Source organism: Parus major, chromosome 7, assembly GCF_001522545.3.
Source record: "Parus major isolate Abel chromosome 7, Parus_major1.1, whole genome shotgun sequence".
Classification (NCBI taxonomy): Eukaryota; Metazoa; Chordata; class Aves; order Passeriformes; family Paridae; genus Parus; species Parus major.
This window is the reverse complement of record NC_031776.1, coordinates 3098374-3122982: the sequence shown is the minus strand read 5'-3', so window position 1 is coordinate 3122982 and position 24609 is coordinate 3098374. Positions and strand designations below refer to the sequence as shown.

Below are 24609 nucleotides of genomic sequence, written 5' to 3'. Positions count from 1 at the left end.
CTGATGTTTTCTTGGAGAAAATCAAGAAAGCATCTGGATTTTGTAGTTGATTCTACAGTGGGATACTTCTGTGGTAGTGAAAATTCACATTAATCACTATGAAAATAAAATATATATATATAAAAAGATAATATTGCAATGTATTTTGGAGTATGTCAGAAAACTGAAGTAACTTGATGTCTGCCATTTAATCAGCATTGCCTCTTTAACATGATAAATTGTGTGGCATATGCAGAAAGTGCTGCTATAGCTTAAAATATTGCTGATGTTTAATTGCACCATAATCAAAATTTAAATCTACAAGATAAAATTATAATTGGAAGAGGTTTCTATATTTTATTGCACTGTTGTTTATTTTAACATTGATCATAAATTTAGTTGATTTTTTTTTCTTTTTCCTTTTTTCAAACATAGGCCTTTTAAAGGAAGGGATAGGGAACACCACATGGTTATTTGTGACTTAGAAAACTGCCATGAAAATCGACTGCATGCCTCATATCTTGATAATTTATTGCAGCATTTTCATAAATGTTGTTTTACTTCTCCTTGCAAAATGATCAAGCTGAATTTTGTCACAGTGTTTGCCGTTGTTTAAGTAAGATGAAGTTATATACGTAGCTCTGTGTACATCTCTATTGTATGAACAGATTGTTTAATTACCTGTGAGATATGTAATGCTGTTTTGAAAACCACACAGGAACGTGTTCTGTTGTTACAATGTGGTGATGAGATGATGATGAGAATCAGGGTGGCAAACTGGAAATTACTAGCAGTAAAATAATACTGGATTTATCTTTTCACATGTGATAAACTTACATTCATAAGTGCTGTTAATGGTAACCAGAAGTAGATATTTAAAATCTGGACATATCAGTACTAGTTCAGAATTTGTATCTTAGAGTTGTAATAATTTTAAATTAAGAAATTAATTTTAATTGCATGTATTAAGCTCAATTCCCATCATGAGGGAGTACTAAATTAAAAGTTTGATGGTCATTGTATCACTTTCTTGGAATTGTAACTGAACTTAGCACACAGAATTACTGTACATTCATGTTCTGGAATAAGTTACTGTGACTCTTCACTCATCTTGTTGACTCAGCAGAGACTGGTCATGCAATTTGCTGTGACAGAGAAGAGTAATCAAAAGAAGGGGTTGAAATACACTTGATGATGTAGCTGAGATGGTAGAGGTGTTGGAAGAAGGCTACATGGGGTATTTCTGTACAGCAGAGATATCCTTTTGAACACAGAATGGGTGCTCAAGGAATGTTTGAGATTTTTTAAGGATTGTTCCTTCTCTGGAGAAATTATCTGTTCATCTTTATAAAGCTTAAGCCTTTGTCTTCCACTCAGTGTGGGTGCAGAGCATCTTAAACCTACTCCTTCTTCTATGGCCAGTCTGAGCAAGGCTCAAGGAGCTGTTTCGTCGTTCTCTGGTCACAGAAAGGTTTGGGTTGGAAGGGACCTTAAAACTCATCTCATTCCATGCCCTGCCATGATCAGGGACACCTTGCACTAGACCAGGTTGCTCCAAGTCCCATCCAGCCTGGCCTTGGACACTTCCAGGCTTGTCCTATGACTCCAAGCTCTGAGTCCTCTGGGCAGCTCACTGGGCTGGTGCCTCTATCACACAGATTATGTTCCAGTCTCCACACTGGAGTGTCATGTTCATCCTTAACAGCATCAGCCACAGATGTGTTGCTTTAAACTGAGAAATGTGATTTACTGGGGCATTTGCAAGGAACTGTTAAAGTTTGAGCAGAAGCTAAAACATTGCAGTAGTTTTATTTCTTTAGTGTTGAGCAGTATGTTTGGCATAGAGTAAATTTTTTTCATTTTATGCTGTTACTTTCTGAAATAGTGGTGATAAAGTTAAACAAGCCCTAGTGCTGAAAACTGGAAGAAAACTGCTGCCAGTGAGGGATCTTTCTATAATTGTTATCCTTCCTCTTAGTTTTTCAAACCTCTCTGATTATTAATTATATCTGGCTAATCAAATCTGGTTTTAATAGCTGCAGTAAAAGAAACAAACCCAGTGAAGTGCAGCAGCTTGAAGTTTATCCTTTTGACAGTAGAAAATAATTGCAGTGTATTTATCAATGAGTGCTAATGAGAGCTCTAGTCCAAAAGTGATTGAGTGTCTGTGGCACAGTTAGACATTGAGTAGTAGAGCTTTCTAGTTTTTTATTGCACAGGCAATGGCTTGACTTGATGTGGCAGAGCCTTAAAACTGACATTGTCAGGAGCAATTTCAAGTGCAAATTTAGTGTTAGCACCAGTTCACAAACTGTCTGAATACCTACACTAGCCCTGAATTTGAAGACAGACCAGTTTTACTATTGCCTTTTTTTAATTAATCTGGCTTTTACTACCTATTACATATTATCTTCATGTTTATTTTATTAAAAAAAGAAAAAAATGTCAGGGTTATAAACTGAATAAGGAGGAGTTATGTGGCCACAACCTTTGTAGCTGAGTTTTATGGTTTTTATTAGCAAGCCAAGAAAGATGGAGCAGGCAATAAAAGTTTTACTACACTCTCTGCTATTTCTTTCAACTTCCTTTCCTTACATTGCAGATGTTTATAAAATAATTGTGATTATGATTAACATAATAAAATAATGTGTGAATGTGTTGTATTATGGTTACTATAGACACTGGAGCATTTTGAAATTGAGTTGTTTCAGTATTAATTGTACAACAGTGCCTACTGACTGTTTCACTGATGCATTTGCTCAGTGGGTGCATGACATACCTTCATTTCTTTATACTCTGCTAGAAATTAAAAAATACTTAGTATTTGCTTTTTAAATTGAATGTATGGATGCACCAGCACCTGTGACTGTGCTCCTTGTGCATGGGTGAACTCCAGTCTTAGAATGACCTTAACAGCTTTCAGTTTGGAACTGCTGATGATAATGGTCATTAATTTTTGCAAAAAGAAAAGGTTGCTCCTTCTCCTCCCTCACTGAAAGACAGTGATCACTCACTAATTTGCTGTCTGATGGGCTTTGCCTCGCATTAAGATTGCTCTATTTTTCTTTTGGAATTAAAGTATTTCAGAGTGAAACTGCTTCTTCAATTGACTTCATTTTTTAACATCTGACTAAGAAGGAACTTAACACCACCTGTAATAATGATACAGACAAGGCCAAGCTGTGATTTAGACAAACTGATTTGGATGTTTTCTATTAAACTCTACTACATTTTTCCCAGCTCTGAAATGATTTACATCAGTTCCACTTATCTGTTCATTGCCTTCTGTATGTTTTGACAAATGTCTCTCTTGTGTCTTTCTTGAGGAAAAAGAAAGCTGTAGACTTGCTCTGAAGAGCCCTGCTATTGGAAGGGAAAAGGCAGTCTTACTGGAAAAATTTAAGAGAGGACAGAAAAGAGATATTTCTAATAGCTTTAAGGGTAAATTTTCTTGATTGCTTGACAGTTTGCATGAAGACAAGGTTTTTTATCTTATAAGGGGAAATTAAGGAATGGTTTGAGACTCAGAAGATACAGTTTACAAGCTGTCCTAGAGAATTTCAGCTTGATCTGGGGAAAATCACTGAATCCTCTTATGGTTCAGGTTCTTAAATTAAAAGAAAAAAGAATGCAACCAAAAAGTCCCCAACAAACAAAAGACAAGTTCCTCTCTTCTGGTTTGTTTTTTGTATGTGAACCTGTGAGGTCTTAAGGCATGAAATGCCTTTATGACTTCACACAATCCTGACTTCTGTAGCCTTCTGTCTTCTGATATTTTAGACAGCTATGGAAACACTGTGTGTAAATAGCCCAAGAGTCATGGCAACTTTTTGTGAGTGGCTGATAGTTGTACCTGTGATTTTGGATAACAGAGGGGGTATACTGTCAAAGGGACAGTTTGGTCAGGGACCAGGAACCATTTATTTACCCTGGTCAGTGACTGAGGATGTGCATTCAGTAGGGTTTTGGCTGATACAGATTTTTCTTAGGATACTCTTTTGAATGTTCTGTTCCTTGTCTTTGATGATACAGTAATAGGATGTTTAATGTCACAGGCAGGAAGTGCAGTGTTTTATATGGATATATAAAATATGGGTATAAGAGGAAGTGCTTCCTCTTTTATATGGATAAAAAGAAGAGAGAAGCTTGGTAGGTTTTTATTTTTGTAATGGTGCAAATGACCCATACATAGCAGATAAAGGAGTGAACAAAACCACAGTATTGCTTTGGCTCCTTAGCACTCAGGGTGTTTTCCTGAATTTTGGCTTGCACATGCTGAAGGAACATCAAGACTTTGCAGTCAATGCCTCTAAAAGTTTCACAAGCCTTGTTATGCAAGGTCTCAACTTGTGTAATGGTTTCTCTTTTACCCTTAGGATTTAGCAATTGGAAATAATAGGATAAGGATTAAATAATGAAACTGGATTGCCTAAATCTGTTAGGGGAGAGGAGATATCTTTGTGTAAGTGTTATTGAACAGTTCTATTGTAGCAAGTTTTTAGGATAATAATACCCCATTTATTCCACAGTGAGAAATATTTGTGTCTGGGGAAAAAAGTCACACTGTGACTTCTACCTGGTGCTCCCTGGGGAGCTATTGAAATCAGCATTTCTTCTGGCTAAGACAAGTGAGACCACTGTTGATGCCAGTGGGAGCCATAGGTATGAATTATCTCAGCTGAGGCCATGTCTCCTGCCCTGGTAGAATACAGGATTACCTCTTCAAATAGTTGAAAAGCTACACTTCCAGAAATATTTCAGATCCTCACAACAAAGTTATAGAAAAACTAATATTTTTATATTATTCTCTTTTTACTATGTTTTTTTAATGTTACAGCAATCATTTACAGCATTATCTCCTGAGGTGTAGTATCTGGGGATTTTTTCCTACTGAAGAATGCAAGACTTCCTGTCACTTCTATTCAGAGAGCCTTGTCTTTCCTAGGTTGTTTCACTCTGAAATGAGTAAGTCTGGTAGTGTTTACTCACTGGTTGTGTTCCAAAAAGTGAATGAGAACAATTTGCAAAAAGAATGCTGATTTTATGCCTTTGTTATGCTATAATCAGAGTTGTTCAAATTTATAAATCTTGAAAGGTAGAAGTTGGTACGACAAGGAGTACAGAAAGCTTCCAAGAGTTGCATAGAGGTACTGACACATATCTTTAATTAATATCTTTACTCATTTTAGTGTGTGTGTATAATAAGTATCATAATTGTTCCTAAACTTGCAAAATCTATGGATTTCTCTTCATTCAGAGATCTTCAAGAATATTAAGCTGAGACACAGTCAGAACTTGATATGCAGTTGTGTTAAAATGTGGAACATTAGCCACAAACACATTCCTTGCTGGATTAACAATGCCAGGTTAAAGTAATCTTTATGTATTTGCACTTACATATTTATTTTCCAATTCTGAATATTCCATATTTCTTACTTTTGATTTTTCCAAAGGTAGGTATCTTGCTAGTGTCTGTATTAAGCAAAGGATGACTTTGTTCATTTGCTCTCCATGATTTCCAGATTCTGTCTTCCTCCCCAGTCAGAAAAGAAAGACTGTTGTCTGATATTAGTCAGATATTGAAAGTCCCTACTGTTCCATGGATTTTAGAGTGGTTTTGTTAGGCTGTGCCTGCTATTGAAGCCACAGTCCACTGGAAAATATCTTCCAGGTCTTGTGTCTGGAATAGATGTGCTCAAACTGATAATAAAGTCATTGCATCATCTAAGCTTAATGTTCTTCATAAATTTGGCCTGGGTTAATAGTACTCTGGCAGGACAATTCAGTGTGTAGAGCTTCTGAAATTGAAGACAAACAGATATTCTTTTGCTACTTTGTAGTTGGGAGGTTTGCTTTATGCTCATTCCTGAAATCATCAGGAAACAGGATGGCTGCTATCAAGTTTAGTGCAAACAAATATTAAAAAGACTTAGTGGTTATCCCTGCTGTGTGTGTGTGTTTTCATATTAAAATACAGTGATTTTATTCCCTCTTTAATCTTAGTGTTTGATGGGCATTTTAAAGAGTACAGTGATTTCAGTCTCCTTTAAAGCTTCTCACAGCAGGATGTCCTAAAATGCTGCAAACAGTAACCAGATCTTCAGCAAACTGTGGCATATTGGGAAGTGGTTTTGTAATGACTGGTGCAGTCTTTAAGATATATTTTGCACAGTTACCCTCCTTTTACATTCTTTAATGACAATCTATTTTTAATAAACAGATTTAGTTTGGTTAATTAGAGCTAGTAATCTCCTAGTCTGCTGATTAATCTTAGGAAATATCTTAAACTACACCAATGGAAAATGAGGCTGTATAAATTAAGTACATGTATTTTGACTTTTTAATTGGCATTATACTTAGAAGAAAGGCCTTTTGAAGAATACAGCACCTTTGCCTCTGGATGCAACTCATGGAGCTAACCTCCCATGGAAAACAGGGATAGAAAATAAATAGGGCATGGAAAAATGGGAAATAACTCATGCCAGTAATCTTGCTGAGGGGTTTGATATTAACCTTCCCAATTCTAGTCCTGTGTTTTATGTCAGGCCAGTTAAATAGTGATATAATTTGAAAAGAACTAATGATTAGTGTTCAATTGTTCTGCCTGCAGTGAGCTTTACTAATATGTATCAAAATTTAATAAAATCAGGACAACAGCAATTTAAAACATTATGAAAATAGAATAGGGGAGAAAAAAGAGTGGAAAAATAAGATAAATTTGGTTTTTCAAAATAGTAATATACATAGGTAAGTTGTATGAAGTTATGCAGGATTTCTGCGAATTAATAATTTTGGTTTTCTACAGGATTCAGAGTTCCCTGTTGATCATGAAGGGACCCCATTCTTTGAGCATGCCAAAGAACACACTCAGTCCCTGAAATCTGGACAGTATCAACTGAGCAGCATTTTGAAGGTGCACGACTTCGCAGTGAGCTGGTAGGAACCATGAACAGTAGATTAATTTTATTATGTACATGTGGAGTTTTATTTTTCAACAGGTCATCAAGAAACATTTACTGTAAGGAAATATCTGAAGAATTACCAGCAGTAGTCAAGGGGATGTCCTCTCTGAAGGATGTGAAAGTGGAAAAACTGATCATGAAATGCAGTGGGAGCATAAATACAGTAAAACACTTGGGCAGAACTGTTTACAGATAGAAATTTATCTTTTATGTAGGAAAGGTGGGATTTGGTTACTAGATATAAAAACAGAAACCTGAGATAATTGTAAACTCAGGTTCCAGGAAACTGAATTATAGTGCTGAATATTTTTGCAATTTGTATTTGATTGCAATTTATTCCCCTGGGTCAAAAATCAGAAGAGCTTAAATTTAGATTGGCTTGTAAACAATGATATTTCAGGGCTTGCTAGCTACAGCTGAAGAAGAACGAACCTAAAAGTGTTTTTTTAAAAAGTAAAAGTGACAATTCTGACACATGGACTAAATTTGAATACATTTTTAAACAGATTAAAAAAAAATCTGCACACATTTAATACTTATAATGCAGAGGTCACATACACTTGCTTTTGGTGACTGTCCACATTTTGCAGTAAATTACTACTGCAGTGCTGTGACCTTTGCCCTTCATGAACAGGATTCTGCTTAGTCTCCCAGATGCTCAGTTTTGGGTTTCTGTCTGGTTTGCATAACTTTCTCCCAGATTACATTGTGATATTGGTCTAAGTGCAAAAGAGAACTTGCAGCTGGTATTTCTGTGCTGCTGCTGCTTGGAGGAGGCCAAGTCCACCCAAATATTAATGTGTTCTTTGGCTTATCTGGAGGACATCGGGTTCAAGAATCAGGTGTGTGTAAAAAAATACAAACCAGGAAGAAAACCAGTCTGGAGAAGGAAGACAATTCCACACTGGACAAGTTTTTTGGTGAATTGGGTGGAATAAGCATCCAGCTGTGACCTTTCCAGGCTGCAGCAGCACAAGCTATCACAGGCTGCAGAAGGTCAAGTCATCATTTCCTTGCTGTTGTTTGCCTTGTTAAAAGTCTGCCTTTACCTGTAGAGAAAGCCAGGTTTCAGCTGCAAAGTACTTCTGAATGTTACAAACTACTTGTGAATCTAAAAGTATTTAATATGTAATTGAAAGTATTAGAAGCTGTGGGTTAGTGAGGAAAGGACATCTCTAACAAAGTTTTTCTATTATTTTGTAGCTGAACAACAGCAGATAAATATGGTCATGTAAGACTATGCCTTGTTTTCTTTCTCTTTCTTGAATTACATTTTTATATCATTCCTGTAGATCCTTATATCCAGTGTTTCTAGTTATTGCTAGCAGAGATACTTAATGTGCTGAGAAATTCTGAGTATTTTTTGCAATTCATAACTGGAAATCACACCTTAAGGATACTCTGCCGCTTCAGCAAGCAATTTTCTAGAATAAAAATAAATTGGATGTCTTTAAACTTACTTGGAAACACTTTAGAACTTGCTTGGAGAAACTATACTATACTGAAACCATACTGAACAACTATTCTGAAAGAAACCTGCCAGAGAGGATGTGTATTTAATTTTATATACTGAAATATGATGTTGACTTTCATGTATTTTAAAGAAAATCAGAGTCTGGGATAATGCTCTGAAAATAACTCAAATGCTTCTTTCATATAAATAATATAAAATCATGTAAAGAACAAGAATTTTAAGATGTGCTTGCAAAAATGTAAACAATGCAACTGAACTTTTCATTTGCTTAAAAAAGTCTCTGTGAACATTGGAGGGGAGCATAGTTTCTACACATTTATCTATGTCTGAAAAAAACCTTAAAACATATCTCAATTTAAAAAAAAATTCCTATCTGAATACTGCATCTTAAAATCAGCCTTTTTAAGTGATGGAATAGAGAGACTGTCTTATTTTTCTTGTTAGTGCTAAAGGCTCTATGGTAGCCTGCTTTGCCTTTTTTGATGGTGTTTCCTACAGTATTTTTTTAAACACCCTGCTCAGTTTCAAGCAAATTTGACAGAGGAATAACAGACTCAGGAAGTCCTGAGGCTCCCATGTATTTCAAGAGAACAGATCTCTGTTGAAGAAAACGTCACTTTTAGGATCCTTTTGGCTGCAGGTGACTGAGAACTCAGGGAAAAGAGAAGCTGCAAATTTTTTGGGGGGAAGAGCTGCAAATGGAGCTCATACTTTATTAGATTCTATAGGATCCAATCCTAAGGCACACAGAGCTTGGTTTTTTTGGTTTTTAGTTTGACACAGCAGCTATTCAGTTCTGAATCTAGTTTTCCAACAGGTTATTAAATGCATAAATCAAGATTTTTCAAAGAAGAATGACTTAGATTAAATTATCTGTATAGGGAATTAAATAAAAATAGCCCATCTAAAGAAATTCTGAATGTTCACTAATTGTATTTCTAGTAATTATAATTGTCTATCTGATTTTACAGACACAAGGGGAAATCCATATGCACTAGATGAAAATTAATTTTTTCTTGTAGTTCATAGGATAGATAGAAAACATTCTGTTGACTTATGAGAACAAATTTTTCTCACCAGAACTAGTATATCAAAAGGACAGAGCAGAATATAGTTTGTATATGGGTATTACTGGGTTCTTTTACATTTCTGTAGAAACTGGAGCACCTGCAAATCCAAATTCACAGATTGCACAAGCTCACATATATTAGTTCTTCAGACCTTCATCAGTATTCATTGAAATGCATCTTAGTGAAGGGGGAGGAAAAATCCCTTGGGAAGCCATGTTTATTTGCTGCTAAGCTGAATGATTCCCACTTCTCAAATCATCACATAGGCATTCCTTTTCTGCATTAAATTCACATTGCTCCAGTGTCCTTTTAAATATTCTGGTGAATCTTACTGTGCCTACAAGAAGCACTGTAATAAAATAGGATCTACAGTGGCTAAAGGATCTTCCTTAATCTTACTTGTCCACTTTCTCCTCACTTGCTTTCTGCATCTTTGTTGTAACCTTTTGTATCATTTCCCAGGGAAAATACCTCTGCAGCCACCACATGCAATGCTACTACTTCTGTTGTGGTTGATCTTGTCTTCACTTGGGAAAAGAAAGGTGCTCACACAAACAGTATTCAGTGTTTTTTTTAATGTTTAGCACAGCATTGGAAAACAGGAAAATGCCAGGTATTATGGTGGAGAGATGAGTACCTGAGAGGAAGCTGAAAAAATTAGGAATGTTGGCTTATTTGGTAATTTTTTAAGAGGTCATAGTCCCTTTCCCTTTCCCTTTCCCTTTCCCTTTCCCTTTCCCTTTCCCTTTCCCTTTCCCTTTCCCTTTCCCTTTCCCTTTCCCTTTCCCTTCCCTCCCATCTTGTATCCTGTTGGAAATATCACTGACAGTCACTGTTTTCATGCACTTACAATCAGAATTGCTATAGAATTATAATTCTATATATATTATATATAGAATTGTAATTATATGGCCTAATACAGGTGCCAGAGGACATTTGCATTAGATATTAGGAAAAATTTCTTCACTGACAGCACAGGCTGCCCAGGGCAGTGATGGAATCACTGGAGTGTCCCTGGAAGTGTTCAGGAGTGTAGATGTGGCACTTGGGGACATGGAGTAGTGATGAACCACACTGGAGCTGGGCTGGACTTGAGATCTTTAGAGGTCTTTTCCAACCTTAGAGACTCTGTGATTCTATGGTTTAAACAGATGTTTCACCTACTAAGTGTACTTGCATAAATAGGAAATGTATATTATTCTTGTTTACATGTAACCTGATGTTCTCAAATCCTTTATCTTTGTTTGATAGTTTGTAAAAGAAAAAGATAGAAAATTGCTAATGCTCAGTCTAGGCACAGTAAAAACAGGAAGGTGGAGATAATAGTAAAGAAAAGCAAATACGAAATGTGCAGTGATTATCTCACATTTCCTGATTGGCCCAGTAATAGATAACTTTTCAGTAGGGTCTAATTCATCATAATATCTTACCCTATCTTTCCCCTATTTTTTATCAGTGGATTCCAGAGAAAATTTAAAAAACTTATCTCCTTGGGAACCATGCAAATTGACTTGCAGCATAAAATCGTGTAGGTGAAATTAAAGGTACAGTCTTGTAGAGCCTTGTGCCAAGAGATGGAGGTAAAAAAGTACTGCAGAACCCCAGACTCTTTCCCTGTTCAGTTCACATTTACCACTTTTTCTCCTTAATAGCTGAGCACACACCTGCACACAGGTGTGCATCCACATCACACAGAGGAGCCAGCTATGCAGGGCAGAGAATCCTTTGCGTGTTGACATGAGGAAATTCTTTTGAAATAATTACAGCCTGAAGTTTGCTGTTAAGTGGGTGGTATTGGTGTGCAATCTTTCAGAGTTCCAAGTTTTCCATTTACTTGGTAAGGTGGTGAGACACAAGGAATTAGGCAGTGTGAAGAACAAGGTGTTTTGTTCCTGTCAGTCAGATTTGACACCTGCTCTGTAGTATGTTTTAGTCCTTTCTAGACATAACTCCCCATTTTCTTTTTCCTTCCAAACTTTGGCTTCCTTAGAGTTACTTGTGGGAAGAGCAGGACATTGAACTTTTATTGTGTGTAAACAAAGTAGCACAATGATTTTTAAGCAAACATCTTGGTAGTTCTTTTTGTTGTTGCTCCTATTTGCCAATAGCTCTGCATTGACATCTCAGGGCAGCTTTGTCATGGTCTGTCTTGGTATCTTTCTCTGTGATGTAGACTGTAGAGTTCTGACAACAGTCACCCTGATGGTTTGCTGAGGCTGCTGCCTGTCAGGCTGACAAATGTTGTCTCCCTTTTTTCTGTGTTCTGCCCATTTGTTTCCATCTCCCTGTTGCCTTAGAGCTGGTGAAGTAATGTCATTTTATTCTGTCTCTGAACAACGGCAAGCAAAATAGGGTCTGTCTACCAAGAGGTGATCAGTCATATGAACCTTGTGTCCTTGTGTAACACAAGGTAGGAAAGAGGATTCAAAGTCCAAAATTCATGAGGAAATTTCCTGTTGAAGAGTTTACTGAGGTAAAAAAATCCTTACTAATTATATAAACCCTTCTCTTGCCTCCTAGGGCATTAGAAAAGATTTTTTTTATTAAATTACATTTTTCTATTAACAGTAAAACTTTTTAATTGTGCCATCATATGCTGATTTCTTGCATGAGTAGCTAGGGTGAATTGGAGATTTGCATTAGCAACATGAGCTGCTGCTTCATTTTCCTACAGAAATTATACCTGCTTTTAAAGGGATATGACACACAGGCTTCTCTTGTATGAGGAAAGTCAGAGAGAGCTGGGGCTGCTCAGCAGGACAAAAGAAGAGTCTGGGGCAGATCTCATCCATCAGTGAGCACAAATATTCAAGGGAGGGTTGTAAAAGGTGCCTGTAAACACACACATCAGTATAAATTAAATCTAATAATACTCACAAGCATATATGTGCTATTAAATTTCACATCTGCTGAAGAAGGGTAGACAGTGAGTTGCAGGATTGGATTTTTATGTTTGCTGAAATATTCAAATACTCAATTTGGCCTCTTTTGAAATACTCAGATTCTGTGTATTTTCAAAAATAAAACCAGTATGAGTGGAAGCTTGGGTTAATCTTTATCTCCCTCGTATATATGACAATAAAATCCTGATTCTCGTGTTTTATTTTCATCTCTCAATTTGATCAGCCTTTGAATATATTTGAACTAGTGTTAGAGATGGTTACATGTAAAATTAACAAGTCACTTAGTGCATTTGCCAAGACACAAGGGACAAAACCCAGCAGCTCAGCTTGGATTACTCTGACAGATCATTCTGTACACTTGCAGTAAGGGTTTTCCTGATATTTTAAATATCTAACTTTCCCAGATAAACCTGTCAAGTATTTTAGCATCAAATTAATGTTGTTAGTAAATTTTTTATCTCTCTTTGCCATATAGAAAACTCAAGTACTTTCTTTTGAAAAATTCTTGCATTAGTGCCTTTTTTTTTTTTCCCTATCACTGGCCTTTATGAGTAATATAAATGTGTGTTTAAACTGCACATGAAGTTCTTACCCTCCTGCAAAGAACAAGTGACAAATAATCCTAAAACCTGCAAGTGTGGGTACACTCCACATCATTTACAGAGGTTGGGAAGAATTCACTGTGTGTGTCCTGCATGTTCTTATGTCTCCAGCAGTCCTGTGGGACACCATTATCCTCTTGTGAAATCATTCCTTCAAGATTGCCCCAGTGGAAGATCCAGGACTTGAATTCATGTTTCTGAGTCTCAGTTCAGAGCTTTAACCCTTGATGTCACAGTATCACTGTTTTCTATAGAAATTAAGTTAATTTCTGTCTGCTTTAAGGCCCATGTTGTAATGGAGACATTGTTCCAGGGGCTTATTGTACAGGCTCTCTAACAGCTTGGACACAGTTTATGTGGAGGGAGCACTCAAGAGGAAAATGTCAGATGTAGTTTAGCTCCCTGTAATGCAGTTTAATAGAGAGGAAAAGTGAGCTCTCCGTGAATAATCAGTGACAACAGCGTGGCTCACACTTGGGTAAGCTCTGGGAGGCCTTTGTGCCGTGGCAGTAGGAATGCAGAACTCCTGGCTCCAACCCTCTCACCCTCCTTTGGAGCTTTTTCTATCTAATCCAGCAATAAGAAGGGAAGCGAATGGTTCCCTAGGCTCCACCTTTCTCTCTTCCCCCGCAGGGTAAATGTTCTTTCCTGTTCATCTCTAAAGCTTTGGGCTGTCAGACTCTTTAGAAGCCTTTTTGTTTCTCATTAGCTCTGTCTGCAGCTTTGGCCACGAGCTGTGGCTCCTGAGGGAAGGCCTTGGCTGTGGCAGGCACTTTGAAACCATAGCAGCAATAATCTGAAGGATAATCTCAAGGCATGTTGTGTTTTTATGGTGCACACATGAAAAGAGTTGGGTATCTCTGTAATTTTATTAGTGAACAAGCTTCTTTACCAGAAAAAAAGGAGAACTTTTAGGCAGGGTCAACAGAGGGAAAGCATATATTTTCTTTTTACTAGCTGTCTCCATAGTTATTGAGCAGATTTTGCAGAAGAAGTACTTGTTTGAAAATAAAAATGTAAAAAGATATGGTTGTAACTTTATTGAGGCTCTTGTGTATTCTCCATAGAGCGAAAGGTGCGATGCCTGGCAGCTGTCAGCACTGCTAAATTGCTTGGCTTTTGCTTGTTATTCCCAACAGTCTATGGACAGAAAAGGGTTGAATAGTTTGGGTTAGTAATTTTCTGATAAGCATTTAACTGAAAGCAACCACTCTGTGGTGATCTGACTATTCTAGACTCCAAATGCACTAAAACCTCAATATTTAATGGATGTGAGCAGTGCTCTCAGGCACTGGGTGGGATTGTTGGGGTGAGCAGGGCCAGGAGCTAGATTGGAGAATCCTGGTGGGTCTCTTCCAACTCAAGGTATACTATAATTCTGTAATTATATATTGAACAGATGTAATATATCAAGAGTAAAATAAATGGTTTTGACACTTGTCACATGAGCTGATATTCTAACCAAAGACAGTTTGAAAATAAGTTAGCTTATATACATCTCACAAAGTGTGTAAAAGATATTGAGATTTTCGTGAAAAGGAGTATATTTGTGAGCTTTAAAAAGATACTAATTAGCATGAGGGAATTCATGTAAAGGATTTTTTTTTTTAAAGGAAAATGCTAAACTTTAGGATTGATTCCTAGAAGATGACTAATATGTGTCATGACTCTTGACAGAATCAGATGGTTGGAAGATACCTTGAAGATAATTGAGTCCATGCCCCAACACCTCAACTAAACCATGGCACTGAGTGCCATATCCAGTCTTTTATTAAACACTTCCAAGGATGGTGACTCCACCACCTCCCTGGGCAAACCATTCCACTACTTTATTACTCTTTCTGTAAAAAACCCATTCCTAAAAAAATTTCCTAATATCCAGCCAATATTTATCAATAATTTAGCCAATAATATCCTTGGTGCAGCTTGAGACTGTGTCCTGTGCTTCTGTCAGCTGCTGCCTGAAGAAAGAGACCAGCCCCACCTGCCCACAGCCACCTTTCAGGGAGTGGTAAGAACACCTCTGAGTCTCCTTTTCTCCAGGATAAACAACCCCAGCTCCCTCAGCTGTTCCTCACAGGGTTTGTGTTCCCAGCCTCGTTGTCTCCTCTGGACGTGCTCAAACATCTCAACGTCCTTCCCAAAGTGAGGGACCAGAACTGGACACAGCACTCGAGGTGTGGCCTCAGCAGTGCCGAGCACAGGGGAAGAATGAGCTCCCTGCTCCTGCTGGCCACACTATTCCTGATCCAGGCCAGGGGCCACTGGCCTTCTTGACCACCAGGGCACGCTGCTGGCTCGTGTTCAGCTGCTGTCACCAGCACCCCCAGGTCCCCTTCTGCCTGGGCACTGTCCAGCCACACCGTCCCCAGCCTGGAGCATTGCAGGGGGTTATTGTGGCCAAAATGCAGGACTCAGCACTTGGATTTACTAAACTTCATCTTATTGGACTCTGCCCACCCATCCAACAGTTCCAGGTCTCTCTGCAGAGCCCTTCTACCCTCCAACAGATCAATGCACGCTCCCAGCTTGGTGTCATTGCAAATTTACTGGTGGTGGACTCAATCCCCTCCTCCGTGTCCTCAATAAAGATATTGAACACAACAGGCCCCAGCACAGACCCCTGAGGGACACCACTGCTCACTGGCCCCCAGCTGGATGCAGCACCGTTCACCACCACTCTCTGGGCCCAGACATCCAGTCTGTTCCTAACCCAGCAAAGAGTGCTCCTGTCCAAGCCTGGGCTGCAGCTTTTCCAGGGAATGCTGTGGGAGACAGAGCCAAAGGCCTTGCTGAAGTCCAGGTACACAACATCCACAGCCTTTCCTGCATCCACTAGGCAGGTCAGAAAACAAGACCTATCCCTCCTGAACCCACACTGGCTGGGTCTGATACCCTGGCCATCCTGTAAATGCTGTGTGATGACACTCAGCATAAACTGCTCCATTATCTTATCAGGTACTGAGGTCAGGCTGACTGGCCTATAATCACCAGCATCCTCCTTCCCACCCTTTTTGTGAATGGCTGTCACATTGGCCAGTTTCCAGTCATCTGGAACCTCCCCAGTGAGCCAGGACTGTTGGTAAATGATGGGGAGTGGTTTTGCAAGCTCATCTGCCAGCTCCCTCATCACCCTGGCTGGATCCCATCTGCCCCATAGATTTATGAACATCCAAGTGGCTCAGCAGTTCTCTGACTGCCTCCTCCTGGACAACAGGGGGACCATTCTGCTCCCTGACACCATCTACCAACCCAAGAGGACAGCTGTCCTGAGGACAAGCCACTCTCCACTAAAGATTGAGGAAAAGAAGGTGTTAAACACCTCTGCCTTCTCCTCATCTGCAGTTACTGAGTTCCCTCCCTCATCCAATAAAGAGCAAAGGTTGGTCTTACCCTTCCTTTTGCCATTAATATATTTGTAAAAACATTTTTTATTATGCTTTACAAAAGTTTCCAAATTAAGTTCAAACAGAGCTTTGGCCTCCCTAATTTTTTTCCTACATGCCCTAGAAACCCCCTTAAATATTTCCTGAGAGACTTGACCCTCCTTCCAAAGATGATGCATCCTCTTTTTATTCCTAAGTTCCTTTAAAACCTCATTGCCCATCCAGGGTGGACTTCTTTCACTTTGATACAATTCTAAATAATTATTCACAAAAATACCCTCATTAAAGTTGCAATACTGAATTTTTCTGTTAAACTTAAAATCCATTTACATTTTTATTATATATTTAACACTCATTCAGAACTACTATTTGTCAAGAAACAAATTCTTTAGGATGGTTAGAAGTTTTGTTTTAACTTAATACGCAACTTTTTACATTTTCTAGTACTTGGCAATGAATTTTTCCATGTTAAGTAATACATATCTTTGGGAAAAGTGAATTTTTAAAAAAGTAGAGTTTGTAGGTAGTCACAGCATGATATGTGTACAATTAGCCCATAGATAAGTGGTTTGTTTTCTGGGAAAGTGAGAAGCATTGTGGATTGGTTTTCCTGAGAACCAGAGAGTGTTCAGGTATTGTGGTAGAAAGAAAGGAAGAGGAACATAATAAAAATACAAGATAAAACCAAATTAGAAATATATTCTAGGTAGAAGTAACTTACATAAATACAAGAATAATGCATAATGTCCAAAAATCATCTGAAGGAATATTTAGGGTTGCTCTTGCTGTGTTTTAATGAGGATTTTTACTTCCCAAAGCATTTAATACATGACAATTAGTACCATTAAGCACTTTTCATTCTTTGATGATATTGTGTAGAAACTGTAAACTGATTTATTAATGCTTGGGGTCTTCCCTTATTCTCAGGCTGACCTATGAAAAGTTGTACGTGTATTACAAACCTGCTTTACTAATGATTCTTTATGGCTGGGGTAAGAGAAACTGAAATCACCTTCCACTCATTTGTAGACCAGTTCCATAACCCAAACATAAAACCACTGAAGGTTTAGGGTATTTATGGTTGCAGTGATTTAGAGATACAGCACTAACATAGAGATGCATAAAGGTGGCAGTTTCCATTTGTGTAGCTCTATTTTCCCCTGTGGCTTGGGAAATCTTGTATCAATGCTTTATCTTACAGGATGTTAATAGCTGTAGTTGAAAAAAAAAATCTTCTGTTGATTTTTTTGCTGTAGAAATAATTTTTAATGAGATTTTCAATTATTAAGATGAGCATAGTACTTGGACTATAGTAGCTGCAGTGTCTCTGAAAGAAATCAAGACAAATATAAGAAATTTAAAGAAGAAAGGAGTATTTACTCTTGTTTGAGTGAGTAACTACATAGCTGGCTAGAAGGAAAAGAATTATTAGATTGTGGGCAGACTTGCTGCATTGTTGAATAAAAGTTCCTAAGTGCAAAAGAGCAAGAAGGAGAAACTACAAGAATGATACCAACACTCCTAGTGATGATTTCCTGTTTATTCCATTCTGATTTCAATATTTTCTTCATGGTAAATTCTGAAAATGTCAGTATTGACACACTTGGAGCTATGCAACCAATAAGATTGACAGAAGAAGTAAACTTGAAATCAGTTTGACAGGTGAAGTTTTAAAAATGTTGAAAAAGCATGTTCAAGTCTCATGAGAAGAGAGTGAATTCCTGTGGGTTTCCCTTGAAATGCTGAAGCTGAATTTTAGAGGTTTGTTGACCACAATTCCCTCCATGTTCCTCTACTTGGGATTTCAGTTCTTAATCTTTCAGAACTATCTCCCTGGAGAATTTCCAGCACAAAACCCCATCCAAATAGAATTTCTCAAGAAATCAAGCAGTAGAGATACCTGTACATTTGGAGTGCTTGGCCAATGTCTGCCTTTATTAAAAAAACAACTTTTCAGTAGCTTCACTTCTGTACCTGATGCCCATTTTTCTAGTAGTATTTTTGGCCAGGATATTTATTTCTTGCTAGAATTAACTGAACTTGGAATATCCTACCAGTAACAGGAATTCAGTGATATATTTTTAACCCTTGGTTTTCATGGAGATGCCATAAAATCCAGGGGTTGTGCATTGTGTGCAGTGGTGCTTTTGTTCTATTTCCCCTGGATGCCAGAAGGAGGGTGTGTCCTTGTGCTGGAACAAGTCCTTAGGAGCTGCTGGAAGATGTATGGCAGTGGTGAGTTATGGTGATGGGTTTATTTACTGGATAGGTTTTAATTGCTGCTGTTATAATTAATTAGGGCTGGCGTAAAACTATGTGAGCACCATAATTAGATCACACTGGTTTGTGGTTTTTTTCCTGCACTAAGTTCTGTGCAGATCAGGTAAGGAGTAAGAAATCCCCAGCTAGGAATTTGGGAGCTATGAAAGGGAGCAGATGTATGGCAGTAATAATCTTACTTGAATATTTTCACTAATGCTCAAATTTTCAGGGGCCGTGCTCAACTTCAGGGACAAACTTTCTATATCACATAAGTGCCCAAATTCTAATTCAGATCTGGCATTCAGCAGCTACTCTGCAGGTGTATAAACAAACATCCATGTAGCAGAAAAGACCAATTATCCTATAGAGACTCAGACAATATGACTACATTTCCTTGGGGATGCTCAACATATTCTGAAAACTTCATCCCAATTGTAGATGCTGCTAAACTTTGAAAATCTGTGGAGTTTTTAATTCAGTCTTAAGGTGAATAATTAAATTCATGTTAACATTTGCTATCATCAGTAGGACAGATGAGGTGAGTAACAAACTGCTTCTGTCAAACCAGACAAATGAACGTCATGATTTTGATTTTACACTAATTGGTACTAAATGGTAGAATAGGACTTGCCAGTTTTTCTTGGATCTCCTTCTTTTCTTGTTTCAAAACAACGAGATTTATAACTAACTTATAATCAAAACAGAACTGATAGAGATTTGAGTTTCCAGGCCCTGGGATGTAAATGTTGGCATTTGAAATAAAAATGTCACCCAGGTGAATGTCTGTCTATGACTGTGATCATCCTTTTTTCCTTGTGAGAGCTCATAATCATGGAAGTTAATGGATTGCAGTGCTGGAAACTGTTTCTACATTTATCAGGGCTATTTCTAGACCAAGCTTCTGTTGATATTTATTTGTTTGGGTTTGTTTTTTTCCTTAAAAATAAAGCCATCTGTGTGTGAAATGGCATGTTTTAGGCACAGGGTGTCCAAAACAAAACAAGTTTGTTTCATTAAAATTTATAGTTTATAGTTGTCCATATAGCTGCAGACAGTGTTTTTTATCTTGCTTTATTTTTATGTTTTGATTTTAAAATTCATTCAGAAATAGAGGTTTTTTTGAGTATCTTCCAGTAATTTCTTGTATTAAAACGAGCAAGATTGTGCTTTGTTATGAATGGAACTTCCTTTGTTGAAAGATTGTTATGCACTGGAGAGAGAACTGGTGGAGTCACCATCTCACACCATCACTATTTCCCTTTAAAAGATGTGTGGATGTGGCACTTGGAGACATGGTGCAGTGGTGGCCTTGGCAGTGATCTTAGATTTTTCCAACCTTAACAATTCCATAATACTAAATGGGTGTATAAATGCTGATTATTTTTTAACACCCTCTTCAGGTTAGTAATTGATCTTTTGCTACCAGTTGAAGTTTTGCCCTTTGTTCTTGATATCTGGGTGATGTGGGTTAGGGTCAGTGTGTTGCTTCTCTTGTTTTCCTGCTCATTGTGGCATTGCTGGATTTTGATATAATGCAATTGCTATTAAATGGAGTGTGCTATCCCTCATGTAACCACAGCAAATGAATCCAGTCAGATTTAGTTATTGATCTCTGTTGTAGAGTAGTTATACTTTCTTTTTGAGCTTCTTTGAATTGAAATATGTTTGAGTTTTTAAACTTAAAATCAATGAAGTCCCCATGCTTCTGTTTGGTATTTGTTTGGTTTTTCATATGTTTGAGTTATGTGTTGAAAGTACTGGGAAATGAAGTCTCATAATTCTGTTAACCAACTATAGATCAAATTCTAAGACAACTTTAAGATGTTCAGTAAAACTTTACAGGAATTGATGCTGCCAAGTGCTATAGTGCTTCTCCAAGCACTGCTATTTTAATGTAGTCTTCTTATACAAATGTCTGTCTCAGTAAAATATGTGCATATTTATATCACAGCTTTCAAAAGCAAAAGTACCATCAGCCAGAAATGAGCAGCACTATTTGTTCACATGATGGGAGATCTTTCTGCTGCAGTTTTGTGTAGTTTTTCAAGCTAGATTAGTATCATAGAATCACAGAATAGTTTGGGTTGGAAGGGATCTTAGAACTCATCTTGTTCCACCCCTTTGCCATGGGCAGGGAACCTTCCACTGTTCCAGGATGTTCCAAGCCCTGTCCAACCTGGCCTTGGGCACTTCCAGAGAAAGGAACTATGTACATCCTTTAGAAACTCCATAATAATGGATAATATGGATAAAAATTAAAAATAAATATAAAAATAAAAATAAATATAAAAATATATATAAATATTATTATTAAGAATAATAATAATAATAGTAATGCATTGTTCCTGGCTGGCATTTGTGAGAGGCAGGGAGGCCAGAAAATTCTTTCTGAGCTGTGAACAGTGTTTAAATTGATCAGTTACCTCTCAGGAGAGAGACAGTGGCAGAGGAAGGACAAACAAGACAACAGTAAATGAAGGAAGATTGATGGCCACTGAGATCAGGGAGAGTTTTCTGTCTAAAACTGACTTCCCTGCATTTCTGAGCATTCAGGGCAAAAATAGAAACAGAATATGCTGTTCTAATGCTGTATCCTGATCTACTGGCAAGGAAACATCCATGGAACTCAGAGTGCCTCAAAAAATGAAGCAGTAATGCGTGGTTTAATAGGTTTTGGGGTCTGAGTTTAATTCACTAGCTAATAATGACATACAGACTAGCATTGCTTATGTGAAAATTGGTGCCTTTGATACTGAAATATCCTTCAACCACATATTGTGTTGCATGTATATAGCAAAAACCACTCTGGTGGATGGTTCAGGCATTTAAGATATTCCATATTGTACAGCAGAATGTGTCTCATTCCTGACATAATGGAGCATTCCAACAGGTGTGGTAGTCTGTGGACTTTAAACTTACTGGACAATGAAGTGCTTCAGCATGCTTTCCATGTGAATATCTGTGCCAAGGTCTGCACTACCCCAGTTATAGTTCCATTGTGCAAGCTGAAGTGTATATTTGGGGAAGGAACCAATACAAAGACTTTTTATTCAAATGTAGATAAAAAAGTACTGAAAATATTTCATAGAAAAGTGAAGTCACAAGAGAGTCCAAGGAATAGAAAATGGAATGTAACATTTTGGGAGTATTCAAGGATTTTAAGTCTCCAGGTTTGTTTTTATTGTGTTGGTTGTTTTTTTTCTTGAAAAGAAGATGTTTTATCTTTGACACATTAGATAAATAAACTGCTTGGTTTTGGGCCTGATTTTCTCCTTGAGGTTAGAATTGTGTGACCTTGCAGTTGGAGACTTTGGACACAAATGGAACTGGGCTGTGCACAGTCATGCTTGGAGGGGTGATGGTTGGATTTTATCTTCCTTTAGTATCACTCCTTGAGCTCTTCATCCTCTTTAGATCAATCATGGTTTAAGGTTGAGTCTGTTTCTATAATAATTCAGACAGATTGAACAAAAAGCTCTCTAAAAAGCAGGACTGAGGGAATGGGAGCACAAAGTCCATATGGAAAGGACATACTGATGGAGCACTTTATCACACAATAACAGTTATAACTTACGTTAGAGCCATAGCTCTGAAAGGTTTATTATGTGTAATTGTGATAATAAATCACAGTAAATTTCCCTAGCCTTTAAAATGATTTTTAAATACCATACTTGTGTAAGCTTCTTTGCAAGTCCTGTGGGAATTATTTAATGTTAAACTGAGGATTTTGGCGTTTTTAATGAGCTGGGAGTACGTGCAGAGTGTTCTGGCAGTATTTCAGTTTTTGTAGATTACTTGGATCTGTTAATTAATACAGCCCTTTGAGACCTTTTTGTGAAAATTAATGGGTTCCCTGAAGAATAACATTCCAAATGCTGGCAATCTGCAAGACTTTGGAGACGAGTGCTATTTTAAATTATGCCAAAGTTTACTAGAGTAAACATTATCTGTTGATGTGAGAAGGACAGAAATTCACAAGAGGCATTCTAAATATAAACCACCATTTTTTTTTATTCCTTATCTATGCAAAATATATAAATTAAGGAATTTTTAGATAACATGAAGATTTAGGAATAAATGGGAGAGGAGCATTTCAAAATAAATCCAAAGACGAACAGTTTTCCCAATAAGAGAACTTCATGAATCACTTAAAGGGTTGTCCTCCCTCTGTCTGTACATCTGGGAGTCTTCATGCCTTAGACACAGGAATTGGATCTGCACTGGTTTTGAGCAGGTGTTTTTACCAAGAAACTGAGCCCATGTTAGCTTGGGAGAACTGGGGATTTTCCCCCTCACTATTAATGGAAATTTAATGGTGTAGAATTCTTTGGCCTCTGTGTTGTATCTCTGCAGGAAGGTGCCTGTTTTGAACCACAGCATGAATTAGTTTTCCTTATCAGCCATCAGCTCAGCAGTGCTGGGGTGTGTGAGGAAGAGCAGTGCCAGCTGGTCAGGGAGTGATCCTGCCCCTCTGCTCAGCCCTGGGAGGCACATCTGGAGTGCAGTGTCCAGCTCTGGGCTCCTCAGGACATGGAGCTTCTGGAGCAGGGCCAGCAGAGCCTGCAGAAATTAAGAAGGGCCTGGAGCATCTGTGTTTTGGGGAAAGGCTGGGGGAGCTGGGGCTGTTGAGCCTCCGGAGAAGCCCCGGCTGCCAGGGGCCCTCATCCCTGTCTGTCCCTGTCTGCAGGGAGGGCTCAGAGCGAGGAGCAGGCTCTGCTCTGGGGGCCCAGCAATGGCACACCAGGAATGGGCAGGAACTGATGCCCAGGAAGTTCCACCTGAACACGAGGAAGAACTTTTCCTGTGGGGTGACTGAGCACTGAAACAGAGAGCAGAGAGGGTGTGGAATTGCTCACTGTAGGACCCATCTGGACACAATCCTGTGCTGTGTGCTCTGGGATGATCCTGCTGGAGCAGGGAGGTGGGACCAATGAGCCACTGGGGTCCCTTCCAGCCTGAACCATCCTGGAGTTGTGTGATTAAATAGATGGTGAATTGTTGATGTGATCTTTAAAATTATCCCCATTACTTTAATTGCTCCTTAATCTGTGCTCTCATGTCTTCCAGTTGCTCCTCACTGTTGTCTTTGGAGGAATCTCTTGTGTAGTGTAAGCTCAGGTTTTTTGACATACAGATAATATCTGAGGAATGCTGTGAGGCACATCTTCCCAACATATTTTTAAGCTTCTGTTCATTACTTCTGCTGTATTTGATATATCAATTCTCCTGGTCCTCTACTTTGTGTATCATTTGGAAGCTCTTAGCTGAGTATTGCTGTTTGTAATCAGCAGAGGTGGTTTGCTTTTCGTTCTTGACGACTCCAATTTTTGTATGGGATATGTGTCACACATTTCAGTCCATTCTAGTCTAACTCAGAATAAAGTTTGAGGATATTCACCCCTCTTCTTTTTGCCTTCCTACCTGCTGGTAACTTTTCTGTTGGGTAAAACCTCTGTCTAAGGCCTTTTCTGTTCACTTAGGGGTTTTTTGGGCTTGGTTGGTTTGTTTTTGTTGGGTCTGTCCTATTTGGGGGAAGCTAAAATTGAACAGATAAAAGAGCTTGAAGAGTTTCATTTACACATCCTTTCTTTGTGATTAAGTGCTTCTCTTTCTGTTGCTGAGGTCAGAGCAGCTCTGAGACAGCATCGTGCTGTTCCTCAGAGAAGGACAAGGAGCAGAGCTGTAGGTGCCTGAAACAAGTACAATCACCTTATTAAAAACAGAGGGAGGTTTGAGGGGATTTTGAGCACCTCAGCATTAATTTTACATCGGGACCTGCTCTTTGCTATGCCCTTTCTGCCTTTGAAATTAGTTTTTTTGCTATGCTTTAGAGCACACGTTGATGGATGCTTTTCAGTTTGAAAGTTATTCTTTCTAGATAAAAGATAGGCCAGCTCAGCAAAGGCTACATTTGTGGGAATGAAGTCACATGAGGCTCCTCTCACTCATTACTCCTTTAATTTAGAACTGT

General features: G+C 38.2%; 1 protein-coding gene across 3 annotated transcripts in view; it reads left to right on the top strand.

Annotated features, from left to right (window-relative positions):
- SPAG16 (sperm associated antigen 16) overlaps positions 1 to 24609 on the top strand; it is a 359993-nt gene that overhangs the window by 42591 nt on the left and 292793 nt on the right. For all 3 annotated transcript variants that reach the window (XM_033516153.1, XM_015635568.3, XM_033516152.1), the window contains exon 10: positions 6785 to 6915. In XM_033516153.1, coding sequence (XP_033372044.1) covers positions 6785 to 6915 — 131 coding nt within the window. The remainder of the gene's footprint in view (positions 1 to 6784; positions 6916 to 24609) is intronic.